General features: G+C 48.5%; 1 protein-coding gene across 1 annotated transcript in view; it reads right to left on the bottom strand.

Annotated features, from left to right (window-relative positions):
* NRIP3 (nuclear receptor interacting protein 3) overlaps positions 1 to 2868 on the bottom strand; it is a 54580-nt gene extending 51712 nt beyond the window's left edge. Inside the window, exon 1 of the mRNA XM_073545185.1 lies at positions 2577 to 2868. Coding sequence (XP_073401286.1) covers positions 2577 to 2750 — 174 coding nt within the window. The 5' untranslated portion in view covers positions 2751 to 2868. The remainder of the gene's footprint in view (positions 1 to 2576) is intronic.
* Positions 2869 to 13378: the final 10510 nt, after the last annotated feature.

The raw sequence follows: 13378 nt of genomic DNA, 5'->3' as shown, positions 1-13378 counted from the left end.
AGCGAGGGAGGGGCTTATACAGTAACATGGGAGGGGCTTCCAGAGCTGCAGGGGTAGGACCATGTAGGTAAATAGTAATAATTATTTACAGCTACTGATGATGGAGGTGATGGGCGGTCACCAGATACCAGACAGGATGTTGAGAAGGCTGAACTTTTAAATTCCTATTTTGCATTTGTTTTCTCTCAGAAAGGAAATGTAACATCAACTGTTCTTCACTGTCCTATTAAGGGAATAGAAGAATCCAGGATATCTATAAACAGAAAGATAGTGAGGAAACACTTATCTAACCTAAATGAATTCAAGTCTCCAGGTCCAGATGAATTACACCCCAGAGTACTGACGGAGATAGAAGAAATTTTTGAACCCCTCTCCATAATCTTTGAAAATTCTTGGAGAAAAGGAGAAGTCTCAAAAGACTGGAGAAGAGCAAATGCTGTTCCTATCTTCAAAAAGGGGAAGAAGGTGGACCCAGGCAACTATAGGCCGGTGAGTCTGACTTCTATACCAGGAAAGATCTTTGAACAAATTATTAAACAACATGTATGTCAATACCTGGATAAGAATGAAGTGATTAAACAGAGTCAGCATGGGTTTGTAACTAATAAGTCATGTCAGACTAACTTAATTTCCTTCTATGACGGTATCACTGATTGGGTGGATCAAGGAAATGCTGTAGATATAGTATATCTTGACTTCAGCAAAGTATTTGACAAAGTCTCTCATACTATCCTTATTGAAAAAATGACTAAGTATGGAATGGACAAGGCAACTGTTAGGTGGATTCATAACTGGCTTAGTGATCGGACCCAGAGAGTGGTCGTAAATGGCTGCACATCCAGTTGGAAGAATGTCTCAAGTGGGGTACCACAGGGCTCTGTCCTGGGCCCTGTATTGTTCAACATCTTTATCAACGATTTAGATGAAGGAATTGAGGGTAAACTGATTAAATTTGCTGATGACACAAAGCTAGGATGGATAGCTAATACTAGAGAAGAGAGAGAGAGGATTCAAAAAGATTTAAATAAACTGGAGAAGTGGGCAGCAACTAACAGAATGGTTTTTAACAGGGACAAATGCAAAGTACTACATCTGGGCAATAAGGCCGTGTGCACACGCTGCGGAATCTGCTTCGGATTGATCCGCGCAGATTTTTAAAATCCGTCGATATCTGCGGATTGCTCTGCGGTTTTACCATCTCCACAATGGAGGAGATGGTAAACTGCTGCGGAATCCGCAGAAAGAATGGACATGTCAATTCTTTCTGTGGTTTAGAAACCTGCATAAAATCCGCGTGGAAAATTCCGCAGCATCTGCACTGCGGTTTCCATTTCCCATAGGGAATAATGGTACTGTACACTGCAGCAGAAACTGCTGCGGATCCACAGGGCCAAATCCGCTGCGGAACCGCAGCAGAATCCGCAGCGTGTGCACACACCCTAAAAATGAAAAAAGCATATACAGAATGGGAGGAATAGGGCTAAGCAACAGCACATGTGAAAAAGACTTGGGTATACTAATAGATCACAGACTGAATATGAGTCAACAGTGTGATGCAGCAGCAAAAAAGGCAAATGCAATTCTAGGATGTATTAACAGAAGCATACAGTCTAGATCACGTGAAGTCATTACTTCCCTCTACTCCTCTTTGGTCAGACCTCATCTGGAATATTGTGTCCAGTTTTGGGCGCCACATTTTAAAAAACACATCAACAAACTGGAGCAAGTTCAGAGAAGAGCGACCAGAATGGTGACCGGTCTGCAAACCCTGTCTTATGAGGAAAGGTTGCAGGATTTGGGAATGTTTAGCTTGCAAAAGAGAAGACTGAGAGGAGACTTAATAGCTGTCTACAAATATCTAAAGGGCTGTCACATTGTAGAAGGATCAACTTTATTCTCATTGCACAAGGAAAGACTAGAAGCAATGGGATGAAACTGAATGGGAGGAGAGACAGATTAGATATTAGAAAAAACTTTTTGACAGTTAGAGTGATCAATGATTGGAACAGGCTGCCACGAGAAGTAGTGAGTTCTCCTTCAATGGAAGTCTTCAAACAGAGGCTGGACAGACATCTGTCTGGGATGATTTAGCGAATCCTGCTTTGAGCAGGGGGTTGGACCAGATGGCCCAGGAGGTCCCTTCCAACTCTACCATTCTATGATTCTACTGGTGATGGAGGCCACGGGCGGTCACCAGATACTGATGACGGAGGTGATGGACGGTCACCAGATGCTGATGATGGAGGCGATGGAGCATCACCAGATAGTCCACATGTGCCTAAGACTTTTGCACAGTGCTTTATATTAACTCTATCACTGCCCAGAGCCCCCATATCACCTCCACTGGCATTTCGCCCCCTTCCAGCTTATAACAGACTTTGTGAAATAATTATTTGCACGCTGAGTAGACTGTAGATCCGTCCCCCGTCACCACCATCATCTTCATCCCACCAGCACCCTCATCATCCCAGTCTGCCTAGTATGATGCTGGTGGTTGTTGCTTTGCCTGTGACTCCCCACCTTTGAGTCATTTTGGGGCACCCTGCCCTCTCTCCTGCCCCCATCTTTTGTCTTACTGTGTCCTTGGAGGTCCCCAGCTTCTTGAGGCCGTCCAGAGGCAGCAGATCGGCCGAATCCTTGTGGATGAACTGCACGGATTGCTTCATCCTCCGTTGCTGTCGGAGGGACGCGGCTTCTCGCAGATCCGCGTCTTTCCTGCCGCTGTCGGTGCGGATCCTGGAGTAGATCATGTCGTGTTTCCAGCCCTGGGAGAAGTGAGCGGCTGCCGGTCTGAGCCTGCACAGAAGCCGCTGACGCACCGCGGCCCCGGACGCAGACTCTGCTGCCACCTCTCATCTGCACACGATATTCCCAGCCGCTGCTCTACATTTTATTACGTCAAGACACGTATTTCTCACAGATGAGGGTTTGTTACACTTGTATCCATTAAAATAAAATCATATTCTAAACACTCAGAATCTCATATACCACAGACCATACACTGTATATACCACTGACCACCAGGGACCATACACTGTATATACCACTGACCATCAGGGGCCATACACTGTATATACCACTGACCACCAGGGGCCATACAATGTATATACCGCTGACCACCAGGAACCACATACTGTATATACCACTGACCATCAGGGACCATACACTGTATATACCACTGACCATCAGGGACCATACACTGTATATACCACTGACCACCAGGGGCCATACAATGTATATACCGCTGACCACCAGGGGCCATACAATGTATATACCACTGACCATCAGGGACCATACACTGTATATACCACTGACCACCAGGGACCATACAATGTATATACCGCTGATCATCAGGGGCCATACACTGTATATACCACTGACCATACACTGTATATACCACTGACCATCAGGGACCATACACTGTATATACCACGGACCATGCACAGTATATACCACTGACCGCCAGGGACCATGCACTGTATATACCACTGACCACCAGGGACCATGCACTGTATATACCACTGACCACCAGGAACCACATACTGTATATACCACTAACCACCAGGGACCATACAATGTATATACCGCTGATCATCAGGGGCCATACACTGTATATACCACTGACCATACACTGTATATACCACTGACCATCAGGGACCATACACTGTATATACCACTGACCATCAGGGACCATACACTGTATATACCACTGACCACCAGGGGCCATACAATGTATATACCGCTGACCACCAGGAACCACATACTGTATATACCACTGACCATCAGGGGCCATACACTGTATATACCACTGACCACCAGGGACCATACAATGTATATACCGCTGACCACCAGGGGCCATACAATGTATATACCACTGACCATCAGGGACCATACACTGTATATACCACTGACCACCAGGGACCATACAATGTATATACCGCTGATCATCAGGGGCCATACACTGTATATACCACTGACCATACACTGTATATACCACTGACCATCAGGGACCATACACTGTATATACCACGGACCATGCACAGTATATACCACTGACCGCCAGGGACCATACACTGTATATACCACTGACCACCAGGGACCATGCACTGTATATACCACTGACCACCAGGAACCACATACTGTATATACCACTAACCACCAGGGACCATACAATGTATATACCGCTGATCATCAGGGGCCATACACTGTATATACCACTGACCATACACTGTATATACCACTGACCATCAGGGACCATACACTGTATATACCACTGACCATCAGGGACCATACACTGTATATACCACTGACCACCAGGGGCCATACAATGTATATACCGCTGACCACCAGGAACCACATACTGTATATACCACTGACCATCAGGGACCATACACTGTATATACCACTGACCACCAGGGACCATACAATGTATATACCGCTGATCATCAGGGGCCATACACTGTATATACCACTGACCATACACTGTATATACCACTGACCATCAGGGACCATACACTGTATATACCACAGACCATGCACAGTATATACCACTGACCGCCAGGGACCATGCACTGTATATACCACTGACCACCAGGGACCATGCACTGTATATACCACTGACCATCAGGGGCCATACACTGTATATACCACTGACCACCAGGGGCCATACAATGTATATATCGCTGACCACCAGGAACCACATACTGTATATACCACTGACCATCAGGGACCATACACTGTATATACCACTGACCATCAGGGACCATACACTGTATATACCACTGACCACCAGGGGCCATACAATGTATATACCGCTGACCACCAGGAACCACATACTGTATATACCACTGACCATCAGGGACCATACACTGTATATACCACTGACCACCAGGGACCATACAATGTATATACCGCTGATCATCAGGGGCCATACACTGTATATACCACTGACCATACACTGTATATACCACTGACCATCAGGGACCATACACTGTATATACCACGGACCATGCACAGTATATACCACTGACCGCCAGGGACCATGCACTGTATATACCACTGACCACCAGGGACCATACAATGTATATACCGCTGACCACCAGGAACCACATACTGTATATACCACTGACCATCAGGGACCATACACTGTATATACCACTGACCACCAGGGACCATACAATGTATATACCGCTGATCATCAGGGGCCATACACTGTATATACCACTGACCATACACTGTATATACCACTGACCATCAGGGACCATACACTGTATATACCACGGACCATGCACAGTATATACCACTGACCGCCAGGGACCATGCACTGTATATACCACTGACCACCAGGGACCATGCACTGTATATACCACTGACCATCAGGGGCCATACACTGTATATACCACTGACCACCAGGGGCCATACAATGTATATACCGCTGACCACCAGGAACCACATACTGTATATACCACTGACCATCAGGGACCATACACTGTATATACCACTGACCATCAGGGACCATACACTGTATATACCACTGACCACCAGGGGCCATACAATGTATATACCGCTGACCACCAGGAACCACATACTGTATATACCACTGACCATCAGGGACCATACACTGTATATACCACTGACCACCAGGGACCATACAATGTATATACCGCTGATCATCAGGGGCCATACACTGTATATACCACTGACCATACACTGTATATACCACTGACCATCAGGGACCATACACTGTATATACCACGGACCATGCACAGTATATACCACTGACCGCCAGGGACCATGCACTGTATATACCACTGACCACCAGGGACCATGCACTGTATATACCACTGACCACCAGGAACCACATACTGTATATACCACTAACCACCAGGGACCATACAATGTATATACCGCTGATCATCAGGGGCCATACACTGTATATACCACTGACCATACACTGTATATACCACTGACCATCAGGGACCATACACTGTATATACCACTGACCATCAGGGACCATACACTGTATATACCACTGACCACCAGGGGCCATACAATGTATATACCGCTGACCACCAGGAACCACATACTGTATATACCACTGACCATCAGGGACCATACACTATATATACCACTGACCACCAGGGACCATACAATGTATATACCGCTGATCATCAGGGGCCATACACTGTATATACCACTGACCATACACTGTATATACCACTGACCATCAGGGACCATACACTGTATATACCACGGACCATGCACAGTATATACCACTGACCACCAGGGACCATGCACTGTATATACCACTGACCACCAGGAACCACATACTGTATATACCACTAACCACCAGGGACCATACAATGTATATACCACTGATCATCAGGGGCCATACACTGTATATACCACTGACCATACACTGTATATACCACTGACCACCAGGAACCATACAATGTATATACCACTGACCACCAGGGACCATACACTGTATATACCACTGAGCAACAGGGTCCGAGCACGGTATATACCACTGACCATCAGGGATCACAAACTGTATATACACCACTGACCACCAGCGACCATATACTGTATATACCACTGAGCAAGATGGACCACACACTGTATATACCACTGAGCAAGATGGACCACACACTGTATATACCACTGACCACCAGGGGCCATACACTGTATATACCACTGACCACCAGGGACCGAGCACGGTATATACCACTGACCATCAGGGACCACACACTGTATATACCACTGAGCACCAGGGGCCATACACTGTATATACCACTGACCTCCAGGTATCATACAAAGTATATACCACTGACCACCAAAGACCGAGCACGGTATGTACCACTGAGCACCATGGACCACACACTGTATATACCACTGACCACCAGGGACCGAGGATTATATATGCACTGACACCAGGGACCAAGCAGGGCGCTCCCTCTAGTGGTGACTGCAGACAGGATCTTATCATGTATCTCTGTATGCAGGGAGCTCCCCCTAGTGGTGGCTGCAGACAGGATCTTATCGTGTATCTCTGTATGCAGGGAGCTCCCCCTAGTGGTGGCTGCAGACAGGATCTTATGTATCTCTGTATACAGGGAGCTCCCCCTAGTGGTGACTGCAGACAGGATCTTATCATGTATCTCTGTATGCAGGGAGCTCCCCCTAGTGGTGGCTGCAGACAGGATCTTATTGTGTATCTCTGTATGCAGGGAGCTCCCCCTAGTGGTGGCTGCAGACAGGATCTTATCATGTATATATAAAAAGAGAGAAGCCAGCGCTGCCGATGGTCAGAACGCATAACATGAAGTGCAATGCACATATTGACATCTAACTGTAATCAAAATGAGACATTTGGCAAAATATTGATCAATACATTGAGCCACCCCGCCGCGCCAAGGCAATCTCATGTGGGGGGTCCTACTCTACATTTTTTATTACTCACTGTGCCATTACGGCCTCCTGAATATTTATTTAATATTTATTTATTCTGAGCCTCATCGCCCTTCATCTGTGTTTGCTGGTCGGGCAGTGTGTGGAGGTTTACCCTGAGATGTCTGTGTTCAGACCTGGTTGGCCTTTATCTGCACTTGTTTCATCTGGCTGCACGGGAGCGATTCAGACATGTTTCAGGTACATTTGCAATAGATATGGTCTTGCTTTTAAAATATTCAGGAGGCCGTAATGGCACAGTGAATAATAAAAATGTAGAGTAGGACCCCCCACATGAGATTGCCTTGGCGCGGCGGGGTGGCTCAATGTATTGATCAATATTTTGACAAATGTCTCATTTTGATTACAGTTAGATGTCAATATGTGCATTGCACTTCATGTCATGCGTTCTGACCAACAGCTTCTCTCTTTTTATATCTTATCATGTATCTCTGTATACAGGGAGCTCCCCCTAGTGGTGACTGCAGACAGGATCTTATCATGTATCTCTGTATACAGGGAGCTCCCCCTAGTGGTGGCTGCAGACAGGATCTTATCCTGTATCTCTGTATACAGGGAGCTTTCCCTAGTGGTGACTGCAGACAGGATGTTATCATGTATCTCTGTATACAGGTATCTCCCCCTAGTGGTGGCTGCAGACAGCATCTTATCATGTATCTCTGTATACAGGGAGCTCGCCCTAGTGGTGACTGCAGACAGGATCTTATCATGTATCTCTGTGTACAGGGAGCTCCCCCTAGTGGTGACTGCAGACAGGATCTTATCATGTATCTCTGTATACAGTGAGATCCCTCTAGTGGTGACTGCAGACAGGATCTTATCATGTATCTCTGTATACAGGGAGCTCCCCCTAGTGGTGACTGCAGACAGGATCTTATCATGTATCTCTGTATACAGGGAGCTTCCCCTAGTGGTGACTGCAGACAGGATCTTATCCTGTATCTCTGTATACAGGGAGCTTCCCCTAGTGGTGACTGCAGACAGGATCTTATCATGTATCTCTGTATACAGGGATCTCCCCCTAGTGGTGGCTGCAGACAGGATCTTATCATGTATCTCTGTATACAGGGAGCTCGCCCTAGTGGTGAATGCAGACAGGATCTTATCATGTATCTCTGTGTACAGGGAGCTCCCCCTAGTGGTGACTGCAGACAGGATCTTATCATGTATCTCTGTATACAGTGAGATCCCTCTAGTGGTGACTGCAGACAGGATCTTATCATGTATCTCGGTATACAGGGAGCTCGCCCTAGTGGTGGCTGCAGACAGGATCTTATGTATCTATACAGGGCGCTCCCCCTAGTGGTGGCTGCAGACAGGATCTTATGTATCTCTGTATACAGGGAGCTCCCCCTAGTGGTGGCTGCAGACAGGATCTTATCTTGTATCTCTGTATACAGGGAGCTCCCCCTAGTGGTGGCTGCAGACAGGATCTTATCTTGTATCTCTGTATACAGGGAGCTCCCCCTAGTGGTGGCTGCAGACAGGATCTTATCCTGTATCTCTGTATACAGGGAGCTTCCCCTAGTGGTGACTGCAGACAGGATGTTATCATGTATCTCTGTATACAGGGATCTCCCCCTAGTGGTGGCTGCAGACAGCATCTTATCATGTATCTCTGTATACAGGGAGCTCGAACTAGTGGTGACTGCAGACAGGATCTTATCATGTATCTCTGTGTACAGGGAGCTCCCCCTAGTGGTGACTGCAGACAGGATCTTATCATGTATCTCTGTATACAGTGAGATCCCTCTAGTGGTGACTGCAGACAGGATCTTATCATGTATCTCTGTATACAGGGAGCTCCCCCTAGTGCTGACTGCAGACAGGATCTTATCATGTATCTCTGTATACAGGGAGCTTCCCCTAGTGGTGACTGCAGACAGGATCTTATCCTGTATCTCTGTATACAGGGAGCTTCCCCTAGTGGTGACTGCAGACAGGATCTTATCATGTATCTCTGTATACAGGGATCTCCCCCTAGTGGTGGCTGCAGACAGGATCTTATCATGTATCTCTGTATACAGGGAGCTCGCCCTAGTGAATGCAGACAGGATCTTATCATGTATCTCTGTGTACAGGGAGCTCCCCCTAGTGGTGACTGCAGACAGGATCTTATCATGTATCTCTGTATACAGTGAGATCCCTCTAGTGGTGACTGCAGACAGGATCTTATCATGTATCTCGGTATACAGGGAGCTCGCCCTAGTGGTGGCTGCAGACAGGATCTTATGTATCTCTGTATACAGGGAGCTCCCCCTAGTGGTGGCTGCAGACAGGATCTTATCTTGTATCTCTGTATACAGGGAGCTCCCCCTAGTGGTGGCTGCAGACAGGATCTTATCTTGTATCTCTGTATACAGGGAGCTCCCCCTAGTGGTGGCTGCAGACAGGATATTATCCTGTATCTCTGTGTACAGGGAGCTCCCCCTAGTGGTGGCTGCAGACAGGATTTTATCCTGTATCTCTGTGTACAGGGAGCTCCCCCTAGCGGTGGCTGCAGGCAGGATCTTATCGTGTATCTCTGTGTACAGGGAGCTCCCCCTAGCGGTGGCTGCAGGCAGGATCTCATCGTGTATCTCTGTGTACAGGGAGCTCCCCCTAGCGGTGGCTGCAGGCAGGATCTCTTCGTGTATCTCTGTGTACAGGGAGCTCCCCCTAGCGGTGGCTGCAGGCAGGATCTCATCATGTATCTCTGTGTACAGGGAGCTCCCCCTAGCGGTGGCTGCAGGCAGGATCTCATCGTGTATCTCTGTGTACAGGGAGCTCCCCCTAGCGGTGGCTGCAGGCAGTATCTCATCGTGTATCTGTGTACAGGGAGCTCCCCCTAGCCGTGGCTGCAGGCAGGATCTCATCATGTATCTCTGTGTACAGGGAGCTCCCCCTAGCGGTGGCTGCAGGCAGGATCTCATCGTGTATCTCTGTGTACAGGGAGCTCCCCTAGCGGTGGCTGCAGGCAGGATCTCATCGTGTATCTCTGTGTACAGGGAGCTCCCCCTAGCGGTGGCTGCAGGCAGGATCTCATCGTGTATCTCTGTATACAGGGAGCTCCCCCCTAGCGGTGGCTGCAGGCAGGATCTCATCGTGTATCTCTGTGTACAGGGAGCTCCCCCCTAGTGGTGGCTGCAGGCAGGATCTCATTGTGTATCTCTGTGTACAGGGAGCTCCCCCTAGTGGTGGCTGCAGGCAGGATCTTATCGTGTATCTCTGGATACAGGGAGCTCCCTCTAGCGGTGGCTGCAGACAGGATCTTATCCTGTATCTCTGTGTACAGGGAGCTCCCCCTAGCTGTGACTGCAGACAGGATCTCATCCTGTATCTCTGTATACAGGGAGCTCCCCCTAGCGGTGGCTGCAGACAGAATCTTATCATGTATCTCTGTATACAGGGAGCTCCCCCTAGTGGTGACTGCAGACAGGATCTTATCATGTATCTCTGTACACAGGGAGCTCCCCCTAGTGGTGACTGCAGACAGGATCTTATCCTGTATCTCTGTATACAGGGAGCTTCCCCTAGTGGTGACTGCAGACAGGATCTTATCATGTATCTCTGTATACAGGGATCTCCCCCTAGTGGTGGCTGTAGACAGGATCTTATCATGTATCTCTGTATACAGGGAGCTCGCCCTAGTGGTGACTGCAGACAGGATCTTATCATGTATCTCTGTGTACAGGGAGCTCCCCCTAGTGGTGAACGCAGACAGGATCTTATCATGTATCTCTGTATACAGTGAGATCCCTCTAGTGGTGACTGCAGACAGGATCTTATCATGTATCTCGGTATACAGGGAGCTCGCCCTAGTGGTGGCTGCAGACAGGATCTTATGTATCTATACAAGGCGCTCCCCCTAGTGGTGGCTGCAGACAGGTTCTTATGTATCTCTGTATACAGGGAGCTCCCCCTAGTGGTGGCTGCAGACAGGATCTTATCTTGTATCTCTATACAGGGAGCTCCCCCTAGTGGTGGCTGCAGACAGGATCTTATCTTGTATCTCTGTATACAGGGAGCTCCCCCTAGTGGTGGCTGCAGACAGGATCTTATCTTGTATCTCTGTATACAGGGAGCTCCCCCTAGTGGTGGCTGCAGACAGGATATTATCCTGTATCTCTGTGTACAGGGAGCTCCCCCTAGCGGTGGCTGCAGACAGGATCTTATCGTGTATCTCTGTGTACAGGGAGCTCCCCCTAGCGGTGGCTGCAGGCAGGATCTTATCGTGTATCTCTGTGTACAGGGAGCTCCCCCTAGCAGTGGCTGCAGGCAGGATCTCATCGTGTATCTCTGTGTACAGGGAGCTCCCCCTAGCGGTGGCTGCTGGCAGGATCTCATCGTGTATCTCTGTGTACAGGGAGCTCCCCCTAGCGGTGGCTGCAGGCAGTATCTCATCGTGTATCTCTGTGTACAGGGAGCTCCCCCTAGCGGTGGCTGCAGGCAGGATCTCATCGTGTATCTCTGTGTACAGGGAGCTCCCCCTAGCGGTGGCTGCAGGCAGGATCTCATCGTGTATCTCTGTGTACAGGGAGCTCCCCTAGCGGTGGCTGCAGGCAGGATCTCATTGTATCTCTGTGTACAGGGAGCTCCCCCTAGCGGTGGCTGCAGGCAGGATCTCATCGTGTATCTCTGTGTACAGGGAGCTCCCCCCTAGCGGTGGCTGCAGGCAGGATCTCATCGTGTATCTCTGTGTACAGGGAGCTCCCCCTAGTGGTGGCTGTAGGCAGGATCTTATCGTGTATCTCTGGATACAGGGAGCTCCCTCTAGCGGTGGCTGCAGACAGGATCTTATCCTGTATCTCTGTGTACAGGGAGCTCCCCCTAGCGGTGACTGCAGACAGGATCTCATCCTGTATCTCTGTATACAGGGAGCTCCCCCTAGCGGTGGCTGCAAACAGGATCTTATTCTGTATCTCTGTATACAGGGAGCTCCCCCTAGTGGTGACTGCAGACAGGATCTTATCCTGTATCTCTGTAAACAGGGAGCTCCCCCTAGTGGTGACTGCAGACAGGATCTTATCATGTATCTCTGTATACAGGGAGCTCCCCCTAGCGGTGACTGCAGACAGGATCTCATCGTTTATCTCTGTATACAGGGAGCTCCCCCTAGCGGAAGCTGCAGACAGGATCTTATCCTGTATCTCTGTGTACAGGGAGCTCCCCCTAGTGGTGGCTGCAGACAGGATCTTATCCTGTATCTCTGTATACAGGGAGCTCCCCCTAGCGGTGACTGCAGACAGGATCTCATCGTTTATCTCTGTATACAGGGAGCTCCCCCTAGCGGAAGCTGCAGACAGGATCTTATCCTGTATCTCTGTGTACAGGGAGCTCCCCCTAGTGGTGGCTGCAGACAGGATCTTATCCTGTATCTCTGTATACAGGGAGCTCCCCCTAGTGGTGACTGCAGACAGGATCTTATCCTGTATCTCTGTGTACAGGGAGCTCCCCCTAGTGGTGGCTGCAGACAGGATCTTATCCTGTATCTCTGTATACAGGGAGCTCCCCCTAGTGGTGACTGCAGACAGGATCTTATCATGTATCTCTGTATACAGGGAGCTCCCCCTAGTGGTGGCTGCAGACAGAATCTTATCCTGTATCTCTGTATACAGGGAGCTCCCCCTAGTGGTGGCTGCAGACAGGATGTGGAGTGCTATGTTGTTTTTATTTTACTTTTTTACAATCATATATATATTGATGAACATTTACTGGAAGTTTGTTTAATGCCTTGAGCAAACAAAAAGAAGCTGCAACCCATTGCTTTATTTATTTTGGGGAATCAGCTGCCTCTGAATTTGTAACCCGGACCCATGTATGTCTTGTAATTCTGATAATACAGTGGGAGAACAGACGCCGCTTCTCTATGTGACTCGTGGACATCTCCATTATCGGCCTGGAGAGAGGAGGATGTTCTGCTCCGGAG

Source organism: Dendrobates tinctorius, unplaced genomic scaffold, assembly GCF_039654945.1.
Source record: "Dendrobates tinctorius isolate UK_male_01 unplaced genomic scaffold, ASM3965494v1 ptg000142l, whole genome shotgun sequence".
NCBI classification, from domain to species: Eukaryota; Metazoa; Chordata; class Amphibia; order Anura; family Dendrobatidae; genus Dendrobates; species Dendrobates tinctorius.
Note: the sequence above shows the minus strand (reverse complement) of the source record. Positions and strands in the feature narration are given on the sequence as shown.